Here is a 12085-nt window from a genome sequence, read left to right as displayed (position 1 = left end):
TTAAGACAGTTTTGAGATTAAACCAGGTTCATGAAACAAAACGACCATTGTGTATTGTAAGCATAAGTACTCCATTCTTTAAAAAAAACAACCATTTTATTATTACTTTTACGATGCTTGTGTAGGTGTATGTTTTTGGGAGTAATTGTAAATCTGTTACTCACTCATCTCTGTGTTTGATCCAGATGACTGACGACGGCCATAAAGGTGGGAAGGATGGCCAGATGGAGGCTGACAATCGGAACCAGTGTTACTACTGTAACCAGGTGTGCCAGAATGCCAACACGCTGCGACGCCACTGTAGACAAGCTCACGGCAAGGACCGCTGTCACGTGTGCAGTCTCTGTAACAAGGCCTTTAAGAGAGCAACACACCTGAAGGTAAGAACAGGAGACGTGGATGACAAACAACTGTACATGTAAGCTTCTGAAGGCTTATATGTAACGATGACATCGATCCAGCCGCTGCTTTCTCTCTATAAACAAAGCGGTCACTTATTCAAAGGGTGCAGTGCGTGTAGGATTTAGGGGCATCTATTGGTTTGGGTTTCGGAGAACTACGGTGGCTTTCAGGGGAAAGTAAAAAGGCGAACGTGTTTGGTTTGTCCATTCTGGGCTACTGTAGAAACATGGCGTACTCCTCTGTAGATATATAAACGGCTTATTCTAAGGTAACCATTCTCAGTCTGAGGTGATTATACACTAATGAAAACAATACGTTACGAATATTATATTTCTGCCAGTAAATCCACCTAAATCCTGCGCACTCCTTTTAAAGAAATCAGCGTTGTCTGTGAATGACTAAAATGTTTTATGAATACAATAAATATACTCTCACGACACAAGTCTTATTTTGAAGTATCGGTGCCTCCACCGCAGGCTGTAAAAACGAGTTCCGTCAAAATAAGAGTATTTTCATCAAGTAGCATTTCAGACTAAACTGTCACTCTCAACAACAAAACACAACACTCAAACTGAGAGGTTCTTTGCATCATGTGTGCTTCTCTTTCCTGAGCCCCTTCATGTGGTTGAGACGCTCAAGCTCGGTGGGGGGGGGGGGGATGATATGGCTTTCTACACAAGCTCTCTCCCCACCATATGTTATTAAAAGCAAAGGCCATTGTGCCACAGTTTTTTATTTCTGTAAATGTGCCTCATTATACCGAGCAGTAATTGTCTCCTACAAAAGTAATGACACTGAGATTAGGTGGGTGTCACAGTGAGAGTGACTGAGCGTCCCCCCTCTCCAGGTCCCCAGGCTGTTCATTAGTCTGCAACAAGAACTCAGAAGCTGCTTTTTGATTTTTAAAAAGCCCCAGTGGTTAGAGGGATAAAACGGTAGGGCTGTTATTCTTCACGTTGTTGTCCTGTGGATAATATTTTTGACATTCAATTATAGCTAGACAACCAAAAAGCCATGACTTTATAATGTGGGAACATAGGAAAAGCATTCAATGATGACGTTTTAGAAGTAATTGCAGACATCTCTGCTTGAAGGGCGGCGCTAGATGGGTCGGGGAAAATCATCAGACGGCGAGGGAAACGAAGGGATAAAGAAGGGGATTTAGTGTATCAGCCCACTTTGAATCACATCTTCCCCAGCTTAGACAGTGAATGCAACTTTTGCCATTGGATCGTGCTTTATCAACTGTAAAGTCTATAAGTCGTGTTAAGTTACTGCTGAAGAAAATCCCACATTTTCTGATTACGCTGGTTCAAAATAATGAATAACGAAATAACGGGGGACTTTTATTATGAAGAATTCATCGGAAATTAAATTAGCAGAGATTTGTTAGCGGCTAGTCTACCAATGCTGCAGGGAGGAAGAGTAAGCAGCAAAAATAATGGGGAAGAATTATTGTGAAGAATTTATAGGAAATGAAATGTGTTTTACAGCCGCTCCTTTGCCCATGAAATATACCTCATCGCTATTGGATTAGGCCGGTCGCATTAATGTGTGTCCACACATTAATGTGATGTCATCCAATAATAATCACCATCTTATTTTGGCCACGACACACACACACACACACACACACACACACACACACACACACACACACATACACATACACATACACATACACACACACATACACACAGACACAGGCATGTATAAGTTTGAAACTTTGATGTTATGACATTTTTACAGGAATATATATATATATATATATATATATATATATATTTGTTTAACTCTTTCTTGCCAAGAGGATGGTTTTATGCTCAGCCTAACTAACCAGTACTAACCAGTAACCATATACTAACCGGCTGCTGTTGCTTCGTATTCAGCAGACATGAGTGGTATCGATCTTCTAATCTGAAAAGTAAGCGTGTATAAATGAAGTATTGCTTTAAAGGGAGTGCCCTGACATCATTGTGAGCATGGGGAATAAAGCAGACGGACTGGGTAGTGGGAACTGGGGTTTTTTTGGGTTTGTGTGTTTGAAAGTTTAGTTTTTTCGTCTCTACTGTTTCTCCCAACTAACCCGAGGCCCTTCTAACAAACACTGCTTCCATAATGAGCCCAAACACCCTCTAGACCAGAGCCTTCCAAACTTTGGAGGCTTGAGGCTCTCTAAAATTCTGCAAATCATTAGAGCACCCCCCAGCTCATTTTGTGGAAATATACTTAAATAATAAACAGTGACATGTAGATGGATCATCAGAGTCTAATGAGACGGGTGATGCTGCTGCATCAATGCTTCATGTCTGGCTGAATATAAGACAACAGCTTCAGGTTGAGATCGCATTCGACACCCAACGTGTTCCTGAACGCCTTTAAGGCCACAAGAGAGATTGTTGTGAGCAAATGGCATCAGAAACATAATTGCTTTGTTCGAGAGTTCTGGGTATTTGGTAGCAACTTTTTTTCCCACAACAAAGAATATGTATTTCTATAGCCCAGGCTGCGGCCCACACGCTCTAGACCTAATCTCATTATAAACGTGATGCAATTACAGCATAATAATTGCTGCCCTTGTCCCTTAGTTTACTATAAAACATGACAAAGATAAGCATAGCACTGCTCTGGGACCAGCAAATAGTTTCCATTTTTGCATTTAAAATAGTAAGATGGTAATTTTCCGTCGGTTGACTAATCAACTTAGCAAATAATGTTTTTTAGTTTTATGACATAATACCACAGAGTATAGCAGATGTAGCTGATGATACAGAGAAAATGCATAATGGGTAAATTGTTATTTTAATTTCTCACATCAGCCCAGCATGGGGCACAACATTTAACGAACTTAGACCCAAAAACATACATGAGACCAAGGAGAAAAATAAAAGATAGTGTCAAATCAAATTCTATGTTAAAAATTATTATGTCCAGACCCTCCTGAAAAAGTGTGATTTGTGGCTCTATGTGTCATCTTCTGTCAGGACAAAATAACAAAATGAGGGACTTAATGCGCTAGACTGTAAAAGTATTTATTTTTTTTTGGACCTGTCTACAGGAACACGAACGAGTGCACCAGCCGGGCCCGTCCCCCAGCTCCCAGAAGCCCAGAGTCTTCAACTGCTCCTCCTGTGTGAAGGCCTTCGCCAAGCGCAGCCAGCTGGAGAGACACAACCGAACACACACGGGTAAGAGGACCGTTGCACCACAGTGCGTGTCATAACAAAAACTCAAAAGCACCATGGAAACATGTATGCCAAAATCTGCAGCTTGTTTTAGTCTTCTGTGTTGCATCATGGGTCCATGAACTGTGTGCTGCACGTCAGAAGTTCCACAGTGAATTACTGCATTAACAGGCTCGACGATAAAATGCTCAACTGACAATAAGCTTCCCTAGTTCTATAATCGTTTCAAACCTCAGAACACTCGGGGAGTGTTAGTTTTTATAATTATTGACTGAAGATTTACAAAATCAATGAAGAGTCCTGACGCAGTCCTGAACAACGCAGTGAGAAAAGAACCCAATGTGAAAGCTATTCATTAGCGTTCCTTGTGAGACTCACCCATTCATGTATTCATACAAACACAGCGAATAAGCAACTAAATGACCTTGTGAAATCCTATTACCATGTGAATGCTGCAAACAGTTTTCTCTCTTTTTTTCTCAAAGCAACATTGATGAACACAAATCTCCCATCCCCTCGTCTATTCCAAGGTTTTGCATAGCGCTTCTTGTTCTCTCAGGTCTAGATGTATAACTTAAATACGGCGCATGAATATGAATAAGTGACTCTAGTTGTGTAAGCAAAGAGTTCTTTTTGACTAGAAAACCCTTTGTCTACATTATTTTAGTGTGTATAGGTGACACCTCCTTTGTCATTTTTATGTGAGAATATATTAACATATGCTGGCATGAAGGACTAATAATATGACACAATGACATCCAACGGCTGAAGTTTATCTTCGTCTTGACAGGCCACAGCCGCTTTGTGAAGACGACCAATAAGCTTCCAGCAAGTGATTCATCCAGAATTACTGTTGAGTGATTTAAATATTCCTCCTTCATGAAACCGTAGAAACGCTTAGATGACATTGAATGACACTGATGATACCATTCATCCAAGAGTTCAAAAGAAAACATTCAACTGAATATTTATCTACAACAAACCTTTTTTTTTTTTTACAAAAATGAACTGGTCCCAGCTTCAAAAATGTCTCTCTGTCTTATATGTAAGCGTGTTGGATTTTAAAGGTTATGATATTGTAACCCTGGTTCTATAGTCACCTAGGCAACAGATCATTATATAAGGAAAACACTTGTTAGTTGCAGCCCTACGTTGAAGAGAAACCACTACAGCTCGTTGTCCTTGCTGCCTTTCTCCCTCACGGCTTTATTGATATTATAATTATCTCTTTGCGTTGCCATGTTTAGTTTACATTGTGCAAAACTGGAAGTTCAATCAGGAGAGACAAGTGACTGATTAGTAGTTAACATTTTATTATGACGGAATGATGCATTAATTAGTTACACAGAAATTATTTGGCGCTTGAACTCGCCGAGGAGATTTGTGATCGAGTTGTGATCGCCCTGAGCGGCAACAATATCAATCCCCCCGAGGAGTCCAGACACTGGTGGTGGTGGCTGGAGGATCGGCTGGAGTTGGCTGGAGATGGTGATGGAGTGCTGAATCGGCGAAGACGGATGGTGCTGGGGAGGAGGAGGGTCGCATGAAACAGCAGCAGACGCTGGCGGCGGGGATGCAGCACCTTTAAAAGTAGACAGCAGCATGCTGATAGGCTGACGAAGAGGGTGTGCCAGAGCGCTATTGGCTGAGGGCGACCCGGCTGACAAACAGCTGATAGAGTCTATGACACCTCTGACAGTGACAGCCGGTATAGAGTATGTGCTGCTAGTGGCAGAGCCGTATGGAGAAAGGCCTTTAAGCCTAAGCATGAGGGGATAGTCTTCCTGTCTGAACTTGCGCTAGAGCTTCATTTCTCGAGGACGACATTGGGCCTCATCGTCCCCTTGGTGGATATACTTTTAAAGCATGCAAACTAATATTTCAACAATGTCGCCCACATCACAGCCACTTATGTACTTAAAGAACATGTACATATGTTTTTATGGATATGAAAATGCTAGAGCACAACAATTGTAGTGTGTACAGTCATGTGGGCATGGACATATGGGAGGCCACTGAGGTATTTGCTCAATGTAATAAATAATGAATATATTCGTTGCACCATTTTTTTTTTGGGGCTCATGGAATGTATGGCTTGAACATTTACAGAGATTGCCGGTAAATCTTTCTGCCACATCACATATTGCACTCCAAAGTACAACACTGTATACCACAATTAATCTGACCGCATCATCATAATGCATTAAAAAAAAAAAAAACTAAATGCAAAAAGACTGAATCTCAAGTGACCCGTCGCTGTGTGTGTGTGTGTGTGTGTTGGTGCAGGCGAGCGGCCCTTCAAGTGCAGCCAGTGCGACAAGGCCTTCAACCAGAAGAGCGCTCTGCAGGTCCACATGGTCAAACACACTGGAAAGAAGCCCTTCAAATGTGAGGTGTGCAGCATCAGGTTCACCCAGAAGAGCAACATGAAACACCACATGAAGAGGTCCCACGGCTACGGTAAGCAGCTGATGGGCACCACGCCAGTGCACACAGCAAAACCCCCCCTAACCAAAGTCACAGCTGTTTGTGCCGCAGGGCAACACAAGTCGGTAATCGCCTCTCTGTCGTCTCTCTGTTGGTTGTCTGTTGTTGTCTGTTGCTTTTCACTTGATGATCCTTCTCATTGTCAGCTGAGAATGAGCCTTCTCCCAACGCTGATATGTACACACACACACACACACACACACACACACGGTGTCCCGGTCAAGAGCAGGACAACTATGATGACGCGCATTCGACTTTGTTCGAAGCTGTCAGAACAGTTCCCTTTGATTTCGGCAGATGCATGTCCGGAATTTTAAATCGGCATCTCCCGGACAGCCTCGGTTAAAGTTAAGGCCACGGCACTCCGTTCGGTCAGGTGAGGAGGGGAACAATGCTGACAGATCCCTTCTAATTATTCCACACTTCCACAGACGCTTCCGCTCAGGTTCCCTCTGCTGGGTGGATGTAGATGATGTACAAAGTCATGTCTGAAACATTGGCTTCTGTTGTGTCTCAGAGGTGAGGGCACACTGGCTTTACTTCTTCAGGGTTTTTATACAGCCATGCAAATCCTGGAAGACCCCGTTTGAAATCAAAACATTTGTCTCCAGGTCGGATAATGTTTTAGAAATGTGTAAATGCTGATTAACATCTGGAATTCAGTTTTAAATATAACTGTGACACAAACCAGCTGTGTCCACACGCTTAAAATTTGAACAGTGAATGTGTGTTTGGATCTGAAGCATGAAGAGTACAAACCTCAACGCTAAAGCCTCCTGGAACGACAGCATACCGAAGTGGCATTGAGAAGTAGAGGTCGAACCGATAGGACGCTTTACTCGCTATCGGCAGAACTGGGCTCCAAGTCATATCTGACCCGTGTTCAGTTTCTTTATAATGCAGCACTATCAGTTCTTCATAGGTATCAGCCAATTAATCTGCGACCAGCTAATCCTGCTCCAAACTATTATACTAGCCTTTAAAAATCCACTATCGGTCGGCCTTTTTTTGAAACCCCTCGCTAGTCTTTGTGACGGAGGTCTTGCTGATCTGGCCATCCTGAGACTTCCGTCTACATGGAACAGTTAGAAGCCTCTGTGGAAACACACTCGCTAAGCTGAACTATAAACATTAGACGAAGGTGTATAGTTTCAGGCAACATGATGGCGTCACATGGTGCAGGGCAAGATCTTTTAAATTACGTTTGGGATTATATTACGTGCGATCACTAGGTATGACCAACGTGTTCTAGTTTCCTCTTTGTCCTGTTGTATTGGGGCGACTGTGGCTCTGTTGTAGCGCTCGTCCCTCAATGAAAGGATCGCTGGTTCGATCCCCAGCTCCGCTAGTCGATGTTCTTGATTCTTCTTAAAATAATCTTCTGCTTTTCAGGATCTCCTCTCACCAGTGGCCCTGAACCCCGGCCATGAGTGCATGAATGAATGGGTTAAAGGCTGAATGTTGACATGTAGTGTAAAGAGCTTTGAGTGGGCGGGAGAGTAGAGTAAAAGTCTGTAAATGAATATTTAGATGAAATCCTGACAGGTGGCACTTTGCATGGTAGCCCCTGCCATTAGTGTGAATGTTGACATGTAGTGTACAGTGATTTGATTGGTTAATAATGAAAGTCCATTTATGAATGCCTAAAACCATTTTTATAAAGCTGCCCTGAGGTATTCACTGCGTGCAACAGGCAGAAATGAAATACATAAAGCTGACATAGCAAATTTGGCGGTTTGAGGAATGCAACTGAACGGTCTACATAGTTTACAGGTTTTGCATTTTACTTTGGAAACTGAACCAATAATTCCTGTGAAATACCAGGGTTTCAAATTCCAGCATTCCATCTGTGACTGCGTGTGATCGTAGGCATCATGGTGTTGAAATGCTTTAAAAAAAGATCACATTCATTTGTTTCATTTGTCTATATTTGTGGGGCTGCAGACCCCCTCTTAGTCATTTTGCTTGTGAAAAATGCTGGAGGATTCAAGGCGCGCACTCATGCACTTGCAACTTAATGAATGTGTTCAGTGTTTCAGATATAGACCGCAAAAGTAGAGGGAGGTAATTAAATGACTCCCTCTGTCAGACTCGATTCAATGCGCGGCCTGCAGCAGCACCGGTGAAAAGCTCATTTGAACCTTTTTAGCCTGTGACTTATCGTTACGTGCAAGTTAAGTCACAACAAGCCTATTTGCATCCGTCAAGTTGTATTATGCAGTTTTCAAAAGAGCAAGAGAGAATGTGAGGTATTAAAACAAACGTTGCAGTGGGCAGGGGAAGAGTTTCTTTCTGACTAATAGTCTCATTTGTACGACAGACGCAGCTCTGTAAATACATGTTAATGTGCTTTTCCTCTGCTTTACAAAACACTGTTGCCTATCTCATGCGAACTCTCTTCTAATTCTTCCTTTCGCTCCCTCCAGGTCAGATCCAAGATGTGTCCCTGAGCCAAGAAGAATCAGTGCACCAGGTAGCGCCTGAACTCGACCTGGAAGTGGTTCCTGAACCGTCCGGCGACTGGCACAATGTCTTCCACTGACCACACATGTCCCAGTGCCAGATAGCACCGTACTGGTTTAGTTTTACAACACTCTCCTCCTCTCGAAAGATAAGACTATAGATTAGCTCCACCGAGGGCTTTGACCTAGTAGCAGCCTGCTGTTCATCCAAATTTTGGAGCGATGTAAGGAGAGTTTCGTTCCCCGTGATTGGCTTAATGATTTGTCTGATTGTCAGCAATTTGACAACCTCCGGAGAGGTTTGGCTCAATAAACAACAGGCATCCCAGGGAATTCTCCAGGAGCTGCAGGTCCCGCTCACGCTGACCCAGTTGTGAAGAGGGGAAACTGCACTCTGCGAAAAATACTCCTCAGAGACGAGTGTGTTGTTTGTCTATTATCGCTGTGCCCACAGGGATCAAGTGGAGGTGAAAACAATTGTACTTCAATAACGGAAACATTTTTTCATGGGTCTACAAGAAATGTCACTTTTTTTTGTTACGTGTGTGTACTGTATATAATTTTGAAGGAAAATGTTGTTAGTTACATGTTTTTTTTTACTTAAAACAGTACCCAAAGTGGTGTTCCAAACATGTTAATAATAAACGATTGAGGTCAGCTGTTACCTGGATTTATGCTGTACGAGGTATTTGACATGTGAGCGTTACCGGTTCTGTTTTTTGTCAGAAGTACAGACATTTTTGTTTACTTCAGTTCATTCTGTAAATAGTGTAGTTAGATTGCATCTATTTTCTGATGAATTGCCACAATATGGTTTGGTTGGAAATATGTAATTTGAACATAATGTTACATTTATAATGAAGCAAAGCCAATGTACAGACAAACTTTTTTTTGCAGTTGTATTTTCTATTGTCCATAATAAATTAAGATTAAAGTAATTTTTGTACTAATTTAAACTTTCATCTGTTTTTACTGTATCTTTGATTTCCCCTCTAATAAATGAATAGTTTCACATTTCAGAAAACTAATTAATCATTTTCTTTAGACGCTACCTACACATGTCTTCTGTGTTAAAGGTCAAAATAGTATAGTCTATCAAAAATAGTCATAGTAATTTAAATCAAAAATAGTCACAGTATAGTATGTTGAAAAAAATCATGGTATACAGGTACTATGTCAGAAAAAGTCATAGCACAGAGGTATTCAATTAAAATTCAAGTCCAGTTTGAGAGAATTATAACTTATTTTTTTTGGACATACTCTACTATGACAATTGTTAGACATGCTATACTATGACTTTTTATTAGACATACTATACTGTGATGTTTTTTTGACATGCTATACTATGACTTTTTGACATTCTAAACTGACTTTTTTTAGACATACTGCACTGACTTTTTTTAGACATACTGTACTATGACTGTTTTTTTCCTTTTTTCGACAAATGGAAAAACAGTTATAGTATGGCATGTCGAAAACAGTCACAGTAAAGCCTGTCGAAAGCAGTCATAGAATAGCCTGTCGAAAAAAGTGAAAAACGGTCATAGTATAGCATGTCGAAAAATGGAAAAAACAGTCATAGTATAGCATGTCGAAAACAGTCATAGAATAGCCTGTCGATAACAGTCATAGTATAGCCTGTTGAAAAAAGTGAAAAACGGTCATAGTACAGCATGTCGAAAAAATTGAGAAACGGTCAAAGTATATTATGTCGAAAAAAGTCAAAAAACAATCATAGTATATTATGTTGAAAACAGTCATAGAATAGCCTGTCGATAACAGTCATAGTATAGCATGTAGAAAAAAATGAAAAACGGTCATAGTATAGCATGTCAAAAAAAGTCAAAAAACAATCATAGTATATTATGTCGAAAACAGTCATAGAATAGCCTATCGATAACAGTCAAAAAACAATCATAGTATATTATGTCGAAAACAATCATAGAATAGCCTGTCGATAACAGTCAAAAAACAATCATAGTATATTATGTCGAAAACAATCATAGAATAGCCTGTCAATAACAGTCATAGAAAAGCATGTCGAAAAAAGTGAAAAACGGTCATAGTATAGCATGTCGAAAAAAAGAAAAAAACGATCATAGTATAGCATGTAGAAAAAAGTCCTAGTATAGCCTGTTGAAAAAAGTGAAAAACTGTCATAGTATAGCATGTCGAAAAACAATCATAGTATATTATGTCAAAAACAGTCATAGAATAGCCTGTCGATAACAGTCATAGTATAGCCTGTCAAAAAAAATGAAAAACGGTCATAGTATAGCATGTCGAAAAAAGTAAAAAAACAATCATACTATATAATGTCGAAAACAGTCATAGAATAACCTGTCAATAACAGTCATAGTATAGCCTGTCGAAAAAAGTGAAAAACGGTCATAGTATAGCATGTCGAAAAAAAAAAAAGATCATAGTATAGCATGTAGAAAAAAGTCCTAGTACAGCCTGTTGAAAAAAGTGAAAAACTGTCATAGTATAGCATGTCGAAAAACAATCATAGTATATTATGTCAAAAACAGTCATAGAATAACCTGTCGATAACAGTCATAGTGTAGCCTGTCGAAAAAAGTGAAAAACGGTCATAGTATATTATGTCGAAAACAGTTATAGAATAACCTGTCGATAACAGTCATAGTGTAGCTTGTCGAAAAAAGTGAAAAACGGTCATAGTATAGCATGTCGAAAAAAAAAAAAAAACGATCATAGTATATTATGTCGAAAAAAAAGTTATAGTATAGCCTGTTGAAAAAAGTGAAAAACGGTCATAGTATAGCATGTCGAAAAACAATCATAGTATATTATGTCAAAAACAGTCATAGAATAGCCTGTCGATAACAGTCATAGTATAGCCTGTCGAAAAAAGTGAAAAATGGTAATAGTATAGCCTGTCGAAAAATCAGAAAAACGGTCATATGTCGAAAAAAGTCAAAAAACAACCATATAATATTATGCCAAAAACAGTCATAGAATAGCCTGTTGATAACAGTCATAGTAGAGCCTGTTGAAAAAATTGAAAAACGGTCATAGTATAGCATGTCGAAAAAATTGAAAAACGGTCACAGTATAGCATGTCGAAAAAAGTCAAAAAACAACCATAGTATATTATGCCGAAAACAGTCATAGAATAGCCTGTCGATAACAGTCATAGTATAGCCTGTCGAAAAAAGTGAAAAATGGTCATAGTATAGCATGTCGAATAAATGTAAAAACGATTATAGTATAGCATGTCGAAAAAAGTCAAAAAACAATCATAGTATATTATGTCGAAAACAATCATAGAATAGCCTGTCGATATGAGACATAGTATAGCCTGTCGAAAAAAGTGAAAAACGGTCATAGTATAGCATGTCGAAAAAAGTCAAAAAACAATCATAGTATATTATGCTGAAAACAGTCATAGAATAGCCTGTCGATAACAGTCATAGTATAGCCTGTCGAAAAAAGTGAAAAACGGTCATAGTATAGCATGTCGAAAAACAATCATAGTATATTATGTCAAAAACAGTCATAGAATAGCCTGTCGATAACAGTCATAGT

The 12085-nt window shown here is 39.8% G+C and overlaps 1 protein-coding gene across 1 annotated transcript in view; it reads left to right on the top strand.

Moving 5' to 3' along the window:
• Positions 1-9448, top strand: part of LOC137887215 (zinc finger protein 236-like) — a 45991-nt gene extending 36543 nt beyond the window's left edge. The window contains exons 29-32 of the mRNA XM_068730045.1: positions 186-380; positions 3461-3590; positions 5874-6047; positions 8501-9448. Of these exons, the coding sequence (XP_068586146.1) occupies positions 186-380; positions 3461-3590; positions 5874-6047; positions 8501-8616 (615 nt within the window). The 3' untranslated portion in view covers positions 8617-9448. The remainder of the gene's footprint in view (positions 1-185; positions 381-3460; positions 3591-5873; positions 6048-8500) is intronic.
• Positions 9449-12085: the final 2637 nt, after the last annotated feature.

Source organism: Cebidichthys violaceus, unplaced genomic scaffold (assembly GCF_023349555.1).
Source record: "Cebidichthys violaceus isolate CVI_PGR_0920_01 unplaced genomic scaffold, fCebVio1.0.p SCAF_49, whole genome shotgun sequence".
Classification (NCBI taxonomy): Eukaryota; Metazoa; Chordata; class Actinopteri; order Perciformes; family Stichaeidae; genus Cebidichthys; species Cebidichthys violaceus.
This window is presented reverse-complemented; position numbering and strand designations above follow the sequence as displayed.